At 42.2% G+C, this 14,233-nt stretch overlaps 1 protein-coding gene across 1 annotated transcript; it reads left to right on the top strand.

Annotated features, from left to right (window-relative positions):
* The first annotated feature begins 289 nt into the window (after nt 1-289).
* On the top strand, nt 290-12,629 carry tomm70a (translocase of outer mitochondrial membrane 70 homolog A (S. cerevisiae)). Its single transcript, XM_062556557.1, has 12 exons — nt 290-614; nt 2,823-2,996; nt 3,534-3,660; nt 4,433-4,542; nt 6,323-6,471; nt 6,878-7,085; nt 9,049-9,183; nt 9,986-10,093; nt 10,486-10,602; nt 10,730-10,827; nt 11,025-11,147; nt 11,380-12,629. The coding sequence occupies exons 1-12, from the start codon at nt 375-377 to the stop codon at nt 11,531-11,533; spliced, it is 1,743 nt and encodes a 580-aa protein (XP_062412541.1). The 5' UTR covers nt 290-374; the 3' UTR covers nt 11,534-12,629.
* The last annotated feature ends 1,604 nt before the right edge of the window (nt 12,630-14,233 follow it).

The raw sequence follows: 14,233 nt of genomic DNA, 5'->3' as shown, positions 1-14,233 counted from the left end.
CATAAACTGTTGACCATTTAATTCTCTTGCCTTCAAAACGTCTAAACTCTTGCAAAAGACATGCCCCGCTGTCTCGGCAATTGTGTTTGATAGGCCTATACACACCTGGCAGGCTAGGCCCTACTGCATTTTTTTTCAGACCTACTTTTAGACCAAGTAGACTACACCTTTGGGTTTATAAAGGACAGCGTAGCTTTTTTTGATTTTTTTGATGGTCAAGGTGTTCAGAAAACCTTGAGGTTGTCGAACCGGTTGCAGTTTCTCCTATCCGCCAGTATCCCATCATTCCATTGGTTTGGCTTTGACCTCGCCGATTTCCGAGTCGGCAGAGGAGGTGCGCTGGTGGTTTGTGCTCGCTGCCCGTTGCGTGGTGGATGATGGCCGCTTCAAAGCCTGTAGAGCCGCAGTCCGCGAGTGGTCTCCCCCGCTGGCAGCTGGCACTCTTAGTGGGTACACCAATAGTTCTTGGAGTTGGTGCTGTCTACCTCTGGAACCGCAGTCGTACGAAGGAGAAGGACGGCAAAGAAGGGGATGGGGAGCGGAAAGCCCCAGAAGGCAGCGCTAGCCCTGTTCAGGGCCAACGCAGCGCGCCCAATGCAGAACACGAGAACATGGTTAGACACTTGCCGATTCTTTCTTAACTCAGCAGGTTCCACTTATTTATTGCGATACTTGAACGTAGTTTAATATTCTGTATGGTCGGCATGGTGCGTTAAACAGGATATTGGAAAAGTCAAGGACACCACACTGACATAGTGCTTGGCTCCTAGCTAACAAACTGGTTATGCTAGCTAGGTTGCCAAGTGTTCTAATAACTCCCGATTGCTGCCCATAACTTAATTGACATGCTGTACTTAAACCGTCGCTGTTCTGCGATGAAATATTCTTGGTTATTGCTTCAACTTATTTAGTTATTGGAAAGTGTAATGTGCAGTGGCTTTACTTTCATTCAGTGACAAACGGGGGCGGGGTGGTTTGGCAGGTAACATTAGCTAGCTACCTACTTAGCTAGCTAGATAGATCCAAGAAGTAAGCCTAATATTTGGCTGCTAGCAGTTTCTGGAGCTAGTGCCAATGGCTTGTTTAATTCGTGTGTTGCCCATCCTCTTAAGTAACCAAACATTTCACACTAGCTGACTCACTACCTTGTTTTTTAAATTGCTCTTATCAAATTCTGTAGAAACACGTGTTGCGAGTGTTAAGCGATATGCTAAATGATTGTTAGCTTGCTAGGTTACATGTGGAATTACACAACCGTGGCTAATAATTTGCTCGCTAGCTAACGTCACCTATGGCGTGGATATGCATTAGCTATCTAGTCTTTTGACAACTTAGCTGTCATCTTCCCTGCAGACGTATTCGCCTCAAAGTATTTCCTTTGGTTTAATGTTAATGCGCCATGTCATTTGGACGAGACGGTGCACGTTAGTGTTTAGCTTCCATATAACTGTGGTAGCCTAATGTTAGTTTGTCAGATATTAACTTCGATTACGCGTGCCCATCTGGAGTCTAAAGTACGGGTTTTCTTTCCCTCTTGTTTTATCTCTCCGTCATTTAACAGTAACAGTAAAGTTAATTCATGTTGAAACCGAAATGATCTGGTGGTCCGCCACATGACCGCCGAAACAATTAGTAGCAGCCTATGGTACAACTGGGCTGTTTCGTGCTCTGTCAGTTTAGTACCACGTTTTTATAGGTTCAAATAAGAAATATGTTTTTTTGTTTGTTTGTTTTTCATGTCTTTTCCTTGTACTACCATAACTAACTTGCGGGGTTGGTGTAGTAAACAGTACTGATAATGATTTGCACAAAATATTTAATGTGATTTGTCTTCATATGCTTTGTTAATTGCTTGTCGCCATGTTGATATCTGGCGAGCAAACATTTCTTGCAGGTGTCTTGGAAGTTGCCAGGACTTAAATAGCGTGTTGTTTTCTAGGCTTTGTCTGACCAGTTTACTGTGATGTTAGACGTGGCCATAGCACCCAAGTAATTGCCCATGCTCTAAGGGGGCTCAGGTAGCAAGGAGTAATGCAGAATAAATCAGATTTGTGTGCACTTCCCAATGTAATGACCTTGACATTAACAAAGCTGTGGACTTTGGAGGCTGTCTGAGCACAGAGGGAAGTGAAGATTATGACCACAGACGTTGTTTAGTCAGTGTGCGTTCCCAGGCTAGACCTGTAGTAGCCGTGGTCAGCTTACTGTCTCAGTGCCACTAATCCCCTGTCCCTTGTTTACTGATTGCCGTCAGACCTGCGGCAATTGACACTCATCAGGTCATACCAGGCCCCTGGAGATTGAATCCTCCTTAGGTAGAGAGGCTTTTCATAAACATTGAGAGGCTGAGCCCATCCATCCTCTGTTCTTTTGCTGTTCTACAGCCTGCCTGTTAAACACCCACTGCATGTGTCCTCCCACACAGAGATCATCAGAAACAGAAACATAGGCTAATAGGCTAATTCATTGTAACATAAATATTTCTTTGGTTGCTAGTCATGATTTTCTGCAGCTGGCAGAATCACAAGGTGCCAAATCTGTCACTAACATCACCCATAGTTCCTCTTTGGTACCAAAATGTCAGATACTGGATGACTTCAGATCTTTGATCATTGCTGGGGTTTGTTTTGACTGTGCAAGTGGACATATTTCAGTATTGATTGAGACATGACAGCCTCCCACAATCATTGTAAATCCCATCAGTAAGAACAGATTGGCGTAGCAGACCCTGCGTATCAGGGATGCCTCCGCATTTGTGGGTATATCCCAGAGCCATGTCCTCCTGCCAATGCTTATCTGTGTCCTTCCTCCCTCCCATGCAGAGTCCCCTGGACCGAGCCCAGGCTGCCAAGAACAAGGGCAATAAATATTTCAAGGCCGGGAAGTATGAGCAGGCCATTGCATGCTACACGGAGGCCATCAGCATGTGCCCCAAAGAGCAGAAGACCGACCTGTCCACCTTCTACCAGAACAGAGCCGCCGCCTTCGAGCAGCAGGTGAGAACAGAGACTAAAGGGCCGTTCACACCAAGAACGATAACGATAGCGATAACCATAGCTAGAACCATAACCATAACGATAAAAGCGTCCACACTGGCCAACGATAAGAAAAGTCTCTCATGTTAATGAATGTGATGGCTAGAATATTATGGGTTCTTTAGCTTTTTATAGTTATCAAAATCGCTCTGAAAGTGATCAACAACGATATCATTCTTCATGTCTTTATCGTTATAGTTCATGTGTGAACGTTGTCATTCATATTAACGAGAGCGATATTTAGTTATAGTTATAGTTATCGTTATCGTTATCGTTCTTGGTGTGAACGATAAACTTACATTACAGCAGATGAGTCTGGCAGATAGCACAACACTTTAGAACTGAAATGTTTTGAGTGAATGAGACCTTTAACATTTTTCAGGGGTGGACACAATGTCCTATTACAGTATTAACACTATTTAATGTTGGGGGAACAATGGAACATGTTGCTAGTGTTAACCTTCAACAGTAATGCATAATATTAATGTCATTTTGCAGATGAAATGGACAGAAGTTGTCCTGGATTGCACACAAGCCGTGGAACTCAACCCCAGATATGTGAAGGCCCTGTTCAGACGTGCCAAAGCCCTGGAGAGACTGGACAACAAGAAGGAGTGCCTGGAAGGTTTGTCAGAACAGAGGAGCGTCATAAACTCTCATATGCTTGATTAAAGAAGATAGACTTATAATATTAATGTTAAAGTCTAATACTTAAATATCTAGTTGCGATTTTGACAGATTTTGCGATTGTCATATCAATTGGGATATAGTTTTTGAAGGTAGAGCTTCACTGGCCCAATCCCAAAATCCGGACGCACAGACTCACAGACTTTGCTGCGCTTTCTCACAAAATTTGTAAGGGCTTGGGTACACACTTACCAAACCCTTTCTGTGAGTCGGAAGTTTGGTGAGATTCCACCAAATGGAATTACCCACAGTTCAAAGTGTTGTGATGTTTAGCGTGGAGACCTTAGGGAAATCTGGAAAACAGCATGACACGCGTGGATGGTGCAGTTCTGTCCCAAACCCATTTATACCTATCTGTGCCCATGGCCTCACACACCCACTCCTTTAGCACCTGAGATCAATTAAGTCTGTGAGTCTTTAGTCCTTAGTCCTTAGTTCTCAGGGCTCACTTTGGGATTCAGCCACTCTGTCACACAAGGAGGACGACATTCATCTAAAAATGATGGATGCAACAAGAGTAACCACTGGGTCAAAGTTGCAAGCTGCCAATTAATTGCAGCCTTTACGATGAGCTAATTGCATTAGTTTGCGATTGCAAATGGCAATTTTGATTAAATGGATTAATTGTGCAGCCTTACTTAGGAACATATTAAACTGTAGCCTATGTCTAAATATATAACGCAAGACTTTTCTCCTCCTTTGCCGGCCAGATGTTACTGCCGTGTGTATCCTTGAGGCCTTCCAGAACCAGCAGAGCATGCTGTTAGCAGACAAGGTTCTGAAGCAGCTGGGGAAAGAGAAGGCCAAAGAGAAGTACAAGGTCAGTGTGTTACTCAGGTTATACACTACTCACAAAAAAGTTAGGGTTATCCGGCTTTCGTAATTACGGTACAGAAAGCACTGAAACATTGAACTGTTTGACATGCACATTCAAAAATGTAGAGATCGCGTTGACCTGGATTTTGGGTTCTTCCTGGAATTTCACCTGAAAGCCGAATATCTCTGACTTTTTGTGAGTAGTGTATTTTGTACACAGTGTTCAGAAATGGAAGGATGGTAGCGCAACATTCTGGTAAAAGCTGATCACAATATGCATAGTATTGCATTGTTGGTGGTTTGCACTGAAGATTTGTGCATTAAGCTAAATCAACCATCTCGGTAAGAGCAAAATATGCACTTGAATACAAATACAAACCACTTGTGTGTGTGTGTGTGTGTGTGTGTGTGTGTGTGTGTGTGTGTGTGTGTGTGTGTGTGTGTGTGTGTGTGTGTGAGGCGAGCGCTTAGGCTTTCAAGTGGTGGTAATGCATTTTGTTTGTGTTTCTATCACCCGTGCATTTAAAAAATTGTTTCTGACTGAATTGAGACTAGGGGTGATAAGAGGCACTAAGGAAGGATTGCTCTCGCAGGAACCACCTACAGTTGAGAAGCGCAATTATCTGTTACCACTACTGTAAATACTTATCACGATACAGCCTGATTGTGCCTTTGTTGCGGCTGTGGGGATTGAGTGTCCCTTGCTTGGTGCTGATGTTGCTTGTTGCCACTATATCAGCATATATACTATATAGCTGGAATTAAAACACCAATTCAACCCAATCTCACAGCTGTACATGCCTTGTTTGACAGTAACATAAGAGAGAAACTCTGTGGTTGACTTTTTGGTTATCGTGGATGAATTTAGCCCTAACTTAGTTTCACAAAAGAGATGGCACAAAAGTTACCTCTGGGATTTATCTTGTGCACCCCGACCAGGCTAACAGCCAGGCTTCATTCTAATGTTATATATATTGTAATATTGGTTCAGCCAGCTGTCATTCAAATCAGACCTCCATGTGAATGTAAGAGCTTTATTCCCTTACAATTTGGTAACTGTATTTACTTGCAAAGCACAATAGATCACAACAGTCTGCCATTGTGGGAGCCTTATAATTATTCGCATACTCATTTGCTTATTTTGTTGATTTTTAATGAATAGCCTACTGTAGTAGCTGATTTGAAATGGAGGGCCATTTTTCAAAGGTGTTTTCAATGAATTTGGGTATAAAGATGGTATGAACGAAGGCAGATATAGTCATACTATGTGCATCTTTGCAGAGGCAAGCACTTTCTTAATGACGTCACTTGCAGAGACAAGTAAAGCACTCACACGTGGGTGCTTACATAAATTTGCATTCAGTTGGTCCAACTATCCTCCCTATTTTACAGAAATAGCCATGTTTCCCATTCAAAAAAGAAAACCTTTACTTCATTGTTAATCTATATCAAAAGTGGTTCTTCACTTTGTGTGAATGTCGCTTTTTTCCACGCTTGTTTTTATTCTAACCGTGGGTGTTTTGGAGAAAAACACAATCAGACATTTATAGTCATTGTTTGTAGGCCTACTCAACAGTGCACTTGGCTTGAGTTACATAGCGCTGTTGCAAGCGATGTGAGCCCGCTCAGGTGATGGCAGAAATCCATTTGCCTTATTGAGAATTGATGTATCATCAAAATGATTTTGGAAATGTTATTTTAAAGACAAAAAAATCCGCCTTAATCATTGTCTAGATTTGCCTGTTGATGAGACCCCTGCTCTCTATCTTTCTCTATGTGTGTAGAACCGGGAGCCGCTGATGCCCTCTCCTCAGTTTATCAAGTCCTACTTCAGCTCCTTCACAGACGACATCATCTCCCAGCCCCTGCAGAAGGGCGAGAAGAAAGATGAAGACAAAGACAAGGAGGGCGAGGCTGCCGAGGTCTCCGAAAGGTCAGAGCTCCCATTCATTCATCACTATCAGGAGTGACCCTGGCCTTAAACAATGTATCGCATTTAATGTACTACAACTGTTTGGCTCTGTCTTAACGTAAGTGTAATTCTTGCCGAGTATGATTGATTATAAGCATTGCTGTGACTAAAAGACAGGTAAAAGAGTAGGATGATGGGAAAGTTCAATTCAATTTCATCACCAAAATTTGGTGGTTGATGTTTTCAGCAAAGTGCCAAAAAAAAAAAAAAATTTAAACTTCTCCAACAGACTAATGCTCTGGGCATGAAATAACCTTAGCTACTGAAATGGCTTTAAATGAGACAAGCAAGCAAGCAAACAAACAGACGTGTTCAGAGAGTTGTGGTGGTAAGACTGCTCTGTGCTGCTTGCTGTCGCCCCCCTCAGCTCGGGTTACCTGAAGGCCAAGCAGTACATGGAGGAGGAGAACTACGACAAGATCATCAGCGAGTGCACCAAAGAGGTGGAGTCTGGGGGCCGCTACACCGCCGAGGCCCTGTTGCTCCGCGCCACCTTCTACCTGCTCATTGGCAACGCCACGGCCGCCCAGCCCGACCTCGACAAGGTCATCAACATGCAGAACGCCAACGTCAAGGTGAGGGCTCGTGTGGGCGGTGGAGGCCACAGGGATCGTGCTCTGTTGGTGTGGTGTGGTGTGGTGTGGTGTTGTGTTGTTTAGACTAAGCTCAGTTGTGAATATCTGGATTGATTGTATCTGGACTGATTTGCATCAGGCTGTGACCCAAATTTGGGAGCGTGTTCATTCAGAGAGGGTGAATGTTCACAGGCAAGTGCTGTGTTGTGCGTCATCGAGTTCACAGCATCATCTAATGGGATATTTTGAGTTGAATTAGCTATATTTGTATATTAATCTTGCTCATTTCTTTAACTTGGCTTTCATGTTAAAGATTTCATCTAGACAGAATACTTTGGTTCTATGTTGTATTGGTCACAATGCCTCTGTGTGTCTGGGTAGGCAAGATCAGCAGGGTCCTCAACAAATGACCACTTGCACAGCAGACGCACAAAGAAACAGACGGCATGTTTTCTAGGGGTGCAACGGATCATCATTGATCCGTGATCCGTTCGGATCAGTATCTTCGGTTCGGCACACACATGATCCGCGGATTGATTTATAATAATTATTAATAATAATGTCCGTGTGTTCTTTTGAAGTGACATGCGTGCGTGCAGTGGCGGTTTTAGGTACGGGCGAACCGGGCGGTCGCCCGGGGCGGCATCTTGTATGGGGCGGCACGAGCGCTTAACCCTATGAGCCCGACTGACGCAAAGTGCGTCAAAAAACACTCATGGGGGCGCTCGTGGAGGATCTCGCCTGGGGAGTAATTCAGTCTAGAACCGCCACTGCGTGCGTGTCCACAAGGCATGCTTCTAGTCCCTCCCTGCTCTGCTCCCCTAGCCTGCCTGCGCGTCTTTTCTGCTCTCACACACGTTATTAGCGGTCATGCCATAACCAGCAATACATGGCTGTTAGTTTAAGTGCTGATGTGGCTGCATAGCAGCAACACAATAATAGCCTAATATCAAGTTCTTTGTGCACACTTCTCAAGTTTGTTGCGCCCCTACCTATGCTATAATATTTAGGTAATTTAGGCTTAGCCTACTGGGTTCAATGTCAGCAATAAGCTACGCAACCTTGGCTAACTTGTAGGCTACATCTGGAGATAGCTTGTGCTCACTAAAATCATAAAGGAGCATTGCAAGACACTCATCTCTTTTATGATCCCAGAAAGATTTTCTTCGACTTGTTAGTTTTATTAACATGTATTTTATCTAATGAAATATCCTTGTCATCATGCACTATATCCAACTTATTTTCTCAAGAATTAAACCATGAGAGACTGAAGCCTAATTACCCTCACGTATTTCTTAAAGCGACAGGGACTCAATTACACACACCTCCTATGCGCACTCCTACACACCACATTAAAGATGGCTAAATCAGTACACAAATGACTAAACATTTGTAGCTACTAGTAATTATGCAGATTGTGTGTGGAGGGTCAAGCAGAATCTTGAATGGCACTGGTGTGAATGATCACACAATATTCAATATAAGGTGATTAAACACCAAATCAACTAAAATTGTAAAAAAGCATCGAAAAAGTCATTATTGACTTAGTATCGTATCGAAACAATAATTTTGGTATCGTGACAACACTAGCCTACTTTAAACACATGCTGAAAGTGCTTGAGCCACGTTACAACATCCCGTCAAAGACAAAACTATGTTTATTTGTCTTGTTTTTTTTTTTTTGCTGATCCGAAAAATGATCCGATCCGTGACTCTTGATCCGAGGAACGATCCGAACCGTGACTTTTTTGATCCGTTGCACCCCTAATGTTTTCAGAGCTAGATGCAGAAGCTGTTCATTACGTAACTGATCAGCAGCTTATCAGTTTCAGTTGTGAACCCAGATGTCACCTGAAACTGCTGATTCATGTAGTGTGTATGTCGTGATCTTATCACAGACTGGAATGCCGCGCGGCCGTTAAAAAATCTCATCCTGTCTGTCTTTTTCTCTTTCGGTTTCCAGCTGCGGGCTAACGCGCTGATCAAGCGTGGCAGCATGTACATGCAGCAGCAGCAGCCCCAGCTCTCCACGCAAGACTTCAACCTGGCCGCAGACATCGACACACGCAACGCAGACGTCTACCACCACCGGGGACAGGTAGGTCCGACGCCACCCACTCACGACCACTCAACTGGGTAATGCTCTTTGGGTCTGGACCACGCACATCATGACATGAATCACATAGTGTGGGAAGTTAACATCACGTAGGTAACCTATTGATACATGGGTACATGGATACAAGGATACAAAGATGTTTGTTTGTCACATGCATATGATTACTAGTGTAAAGAATGCAGTGAAATTGTCAGTTGAAAATTGAGAAATTGAGTGGGTCATTCTGAGAAATGCATTGTTATGTGTAGGTAAAGCATCAATGTAGAAACATTGAGAATTTCCCAGAACTGTTATGCGTCATTTCCATCACATTAAAATGAATTATTTAAATACATTTCTTTCCTGTGCTCAGGAGACAAAACTATCCTCCTGTCTGTACACAGTGTTTCAGAATTTTGCATATCTTAGTATAGTATGCCATAGACAAGGCCGTGGCTTCCCCTAGTTTATGACTTCCAGTGGCTTCATGCAGGACACAGTTGTGATCTTAGAATGGTGTTTCCTGTTTCCGATTAACTGCAACTCTCAATATCTGTGGTGGATAGTCAACTGTACATGAGACCACTGGCTACTGTGGTTATACTGTATGTCTGTGGTGCATACAATAAACTTTAAATGAGTACATCAGTGTTATGTGAAACTATCCACGCCGCAGTGCTCCACTCCCTATTTGTACAGCTCATTTTAAAAAATAACAATCGTTGACCACAGCACTGTAAAAGTCGAGCACAAAGTCTAATGGCTAAGTGTTAATTGAGGTGTTGTGTTGCTGCCCCCTCTTCAGCTGAAGATCCTGCTGGACCAGGTGGAGGAGGCCGTGGGCGACTTTGACGAGTGCATCCAGCTCCGTCCGGACTCGGCCCTCGCTCAGGCCCAGAAGTGCTTCGCCCTGGTGAGCAGTCCAGGGGGTCGCTCCCTACAAACACTCCGTTACACTAGCGTGATTTCACACACGAGTGTGACTTCACACAGCAATCTGTGTCCCAAACTGACCAACTGGTTTTCATTTTCTCACCTTTGTTTTGCAAAACTGGTATGAATCAGTAATGTTATTATACAGGGTTAGATCCCTACAAAAACAGCTATAAAACAACTTTGTTTTTATAGAATTTATTTCAAGCCATTCATTACTAAGCAGAAAGAACACTTAAAACAATGAATCATGTATTGTAAAACGAATTTAAAACATGTTAATCAATAGGTTCATGTGTGATCATCATATCATGTGTGATCCATCACATAAACCCTCAGTGGTGCTGACATGTGTGCTGTTCTGTGCTCCAGTACAGGCAAGCGTACACCGGAAACAACCCAGCCCAGGTACAGACAGCCATGGATGGCTTTGAAGATGTCATCCGGCGGTTCCCCAAGTGTGCCGAAGGTTACGCTCTGTACGCTCAGGTGTGCTCCTTCTCACAGTTTTACGCGAAAGCCCTTTGGACTTTGAAAAAAAAAAAAAAAAAAAACGCACCACGTTAACATTTACCTGCAGCCTAACTGACAGTTGTGCTGTTCCTGTCATTGATAGGCCTTGACTGACCAGCAGCAGTTCGGCAAGGCCGATGAAATGTACGACAAGTGCATCGACCTGGAGCCGGACAACGCTACCACATACGTTCACAAAGGGTGAGTCACAGTCACAGACAATGTTTGGTGTGAAGTCAGGGAACATGCGTCACTTACCTTGCTAGATGGTGCAGAAACAACGCTTCTTTTCTCGCTCAAGTTCTTGTGAGCTGACGCAGGGAAGAGACTGAAATGTCAAGTGAGATGTTGTAGTTGTTCATGCTGGCTGTGTTTGTGCTTGTGTCTCTGGACTACAGACTTCTGCAGCTGCAGTGGAAACAGGATGTGGACATGGGGCTGGAGCTCATCAGTAAGGCCATAGAGATCGACAACAAATGTGACTTTGCTTACGAAACCATGGGAACTATTGAAGTCCAAAGGTATGTCATTGGTTTATTTAAAAAAAAAAAATGTGCGAAATCCTTTAATGTTCATAGGTTTGTGAAAAATTAATTCCTGTAGGGTCTGTTTAAAATACAATGTAATCATCTCATTGCTTTTTAAACAACCCACATTTGAACTGTCTTCACCTCATGTGGGACTTTATTATTTTAGCATTTAAAGTTAAGACATAAACTATAATATATGTGTGTATGTATATTTTCTCCACAGAGGCAATCTAGACAAAGCAATCGACATGTTCAACAAGGCTATCAACCTGGCCAAGTCTGAGATGGAGATGGCCCACCTGTACTCACTCTGTGATGCTGCTTATGCCCAAACCGAGGTGGCCAGGAAGTATGGCCTGAAGCCCCCTACGCTGTAATGCCCATCTCTGTCTCCTCTTTCTCTATCTATCTCTCTCTCTCTCTCTCTCTCTCTCTCTCTCTCTCTCTCTCTCTCTCTCTCTCTCTCTCTCTCTCTCTCTCTCTCGCTCGCTCTCTCTCGCTTTCTCTCCCTCTCTCTTTCTCTTCCTCCCCTTCCCCCCTTTGCGCTTCCTTCTCTCATAACATGTGACATTGCGTACATTAGCTCAACTTAATTGAGTATATTTAAGTTTTCAGACGATGCTGGGCCATGCTATGCTACTTTTAATTGGATACATCCCTGACTGGTAACATCCAACATATTGTTGGAGGTTTTCTTTTTTGTTTCCTTTCTATAGACACTAAAATCGTTACAGTCAGTGTCATTGTACATTATCAGAGGAGAACTGTGTAGCATTGCAACAGACTGTTCATTTGTTACCATAATGTTAGTCTTGTTAAAATTGTGCGTTCTGTCCAAATTCCTTCATATCCTAAGAGTCGATATGCATCATCACTGTATGGGAAATGCAGGTTTAAAACTTTAGTCAAGACATGTTAATGTAATTAAGTCAGTTGTCAGCGTGTTTGATGTAATGCTGGAATAAATAAGATTATGGGCAATGGGACTAAAGGTGAAGTTAAGAGATTTGGACTATACTTTTGTTTGTTGGTCGGGGGGTTGTTGTTTTTTTTTTTGTTTTTTTTTTTAGTTTGTCTTGCTTTTTCTTTCTTTTTATATTCTGTACAGCATGTGTGAGAATTCTCTTTATAAATAAATGTCAAGATTATTCTGCTGTAATACTACTCTAGCACCAGTCAACCTGTGAATGGTGTATGTGCGAAATGAAGAAAGAACAACTGTCTTGGTGACCGATTCAAATGTTGACATCTCTTTCCCCCTCCTTTTTTTTTGCATCCTTTTAAGCCCAAATTGTTTTGTTTCACCTAATTACTCCTAACTTTGTATGCGTCCCCATTGGAAAAAAAGAGTAGCTTAATTTATTTGTTATAGGCACTTGTAACTTTCAGAGTTCTAAAGGATAATTAATCTTAAACTGGAATGCTAATTTCTGCACCCAACACCAAGAATAAAAAAAGAGAAGATTGTTTAAAGTAGTGTAATGTATGTTTAACTTCTATAATCACATACAGTATATCACTGTCCAACACTGCAAACTTGGTCAGATCACCTATCCTCTTGTTTTCACTGCTATTGCTATCAGCACCAATGGGTCTTTCACATCTATCTTCTGTACATTATACTCCGTCTGAGGGGTGATCATTTTTGGAAACTACCTCTTGAGAAATAGAGCTTAGTATTAATGCACACCATTCTCTCAAGCTGCAGTTGGGCCTAGTCAGTTACCTAGTTGCATTATGGATCTCTTTGGCTTTGCACTTTGAGTACACTGTGGCATCAATGATTAATTCAACTTGAACACAAAAGCCTTATGTAAAATTAGGACATGAAGTGTAGATATGCTGAGCTTCATCTTCCTTCTGAAGGGACCAGTGGTCGTGTTTGAAAATGCCAGGAGGAGCTCCTCTTCTATCATTAAGGGATTTAGTTATTTATGTAGCTACTGAAGACTGAAGACTCCAAGGGCTTCTTTTAAAACACTCATATTTACAGTATACATTTAGAAACTGGACCCCTGTATTATGATCTTAAGTGGGGTTCAATACTAAGAATGTTTTTTTTTTTTTTTCATGCTTAGTCATTAACATTCTCATATTTTACATTCAGCCATGTTCAAGTACTATTAACACTACTGCCATTTGTACATACCCCCTAGCTTTTGCAAGCCGTCTCTTTACACTAGTTTACCATTGCCATCGTAGTACTCAGTCACTTGAATAGCAGTGGCCAGAGTGCAGTCCTCCATTGTACTGGAACCTCGCTGCCATGGAAGCAGTCGTTTTGATTGATTTAGGCCTTTGGTGTCACGTTAACACACTTCTGAAGCCAAAATAAAGGAAGATATTCCCATGCATGTGAGGAGCATTGTGTTGCCTGTGATGTAACGGAACATCCCCCATTTCTATTAGGGGAAGGGGGATGAGAGTTGCATATACAAATTAAGGCTCAAGCAGGTTTGAATCCTCAAAGAAATCAGACAGTGGGAATCCATGTTTGCTTTAGATGAATCTCTGAATTAAATGCATGTTATTTTTTTCCTAAAACAAGAGAAGATGATTGATGAGCTTTATAAGTACTTTGCAAAGCATACCATGTCACTGAAGGCAATTTTGGGAATGGAAAAAAAATGGCAATGTTTATTGTGTAATGTAAATGTCATATAAAGTTAATAAAACAGTTAACAAGGACAACAACTGTTCCACGCAGACATTTTGTGGAACGGAAGTGTTTGTACATCTATGAAATGATGATGCATATGATGTTTTTTTTTTTTTTCCCCCATCTCCTGTAGGCCTAATCTATGCATGTTGTGCTTTGTTGCAATGTTGGAATTGGACTGAGATTTGTAACCTGTTACAGTTCATTTCTCATATAGTTTCCCTTTTCCATGCGTCCATAGTGTATTGTATATGGATATTTCATTTGTAAAATGAATATTTTTAAGTAAGGGCAATAAATGTGTTAAAGTGGAAGCCATTCATTTGCAACTCAATTTTGTGTAGCCAATTAGATCATTTGTGTGCCAATATTTCACACGTAATATCAAGGGGAAAATGAAACATGTTATAGAGAATTT

This window comes from Sardina pilchardus, chromosome 15 (genome assembly GCF_963854185.1).
Source record: "Sardina pilchardus chromosome 15, fSarPil1.1, whole genome shotgun sequence".
Classification (NCBI taxonomy): Eukaryota; Metazoa; Chordata; class Actinopteri; order Clupeiformes; family Clupeidae; genus Sardina; species Sardina pilchardus.
The sequence above is the reverse complement of the archived record's forward strand: the minus strand, read 5'-3'. Positions and strand labels throughout refer to the sequence as shown.

Excerpts from the sequence above, each read along its gene's own strand:
- tomm70a (XM_062556557.1), top strand. The coding sequence starts at position 375 with ATGATGGCCGCTTCAAAGCCTGTAGAGCCGCAGTCCGCGAGTGGTCTC. Across the intron at positions 3,661-4,432 it reads CAAGAAGGAGTGCCTGGAAG|ATGTTACTGCCGTGTGTATC; the intron begins GTTTGTCAGAAC and ends TTTGCCGGCCAG. Across the intron at positions 11,148-11,379 it reads GGAACTATTGAAGTCCAAAG|AGGCAATCTAGACAAAGCAA; the intron begins GTATGTCATTGG and ends TTTTCTCCACAG.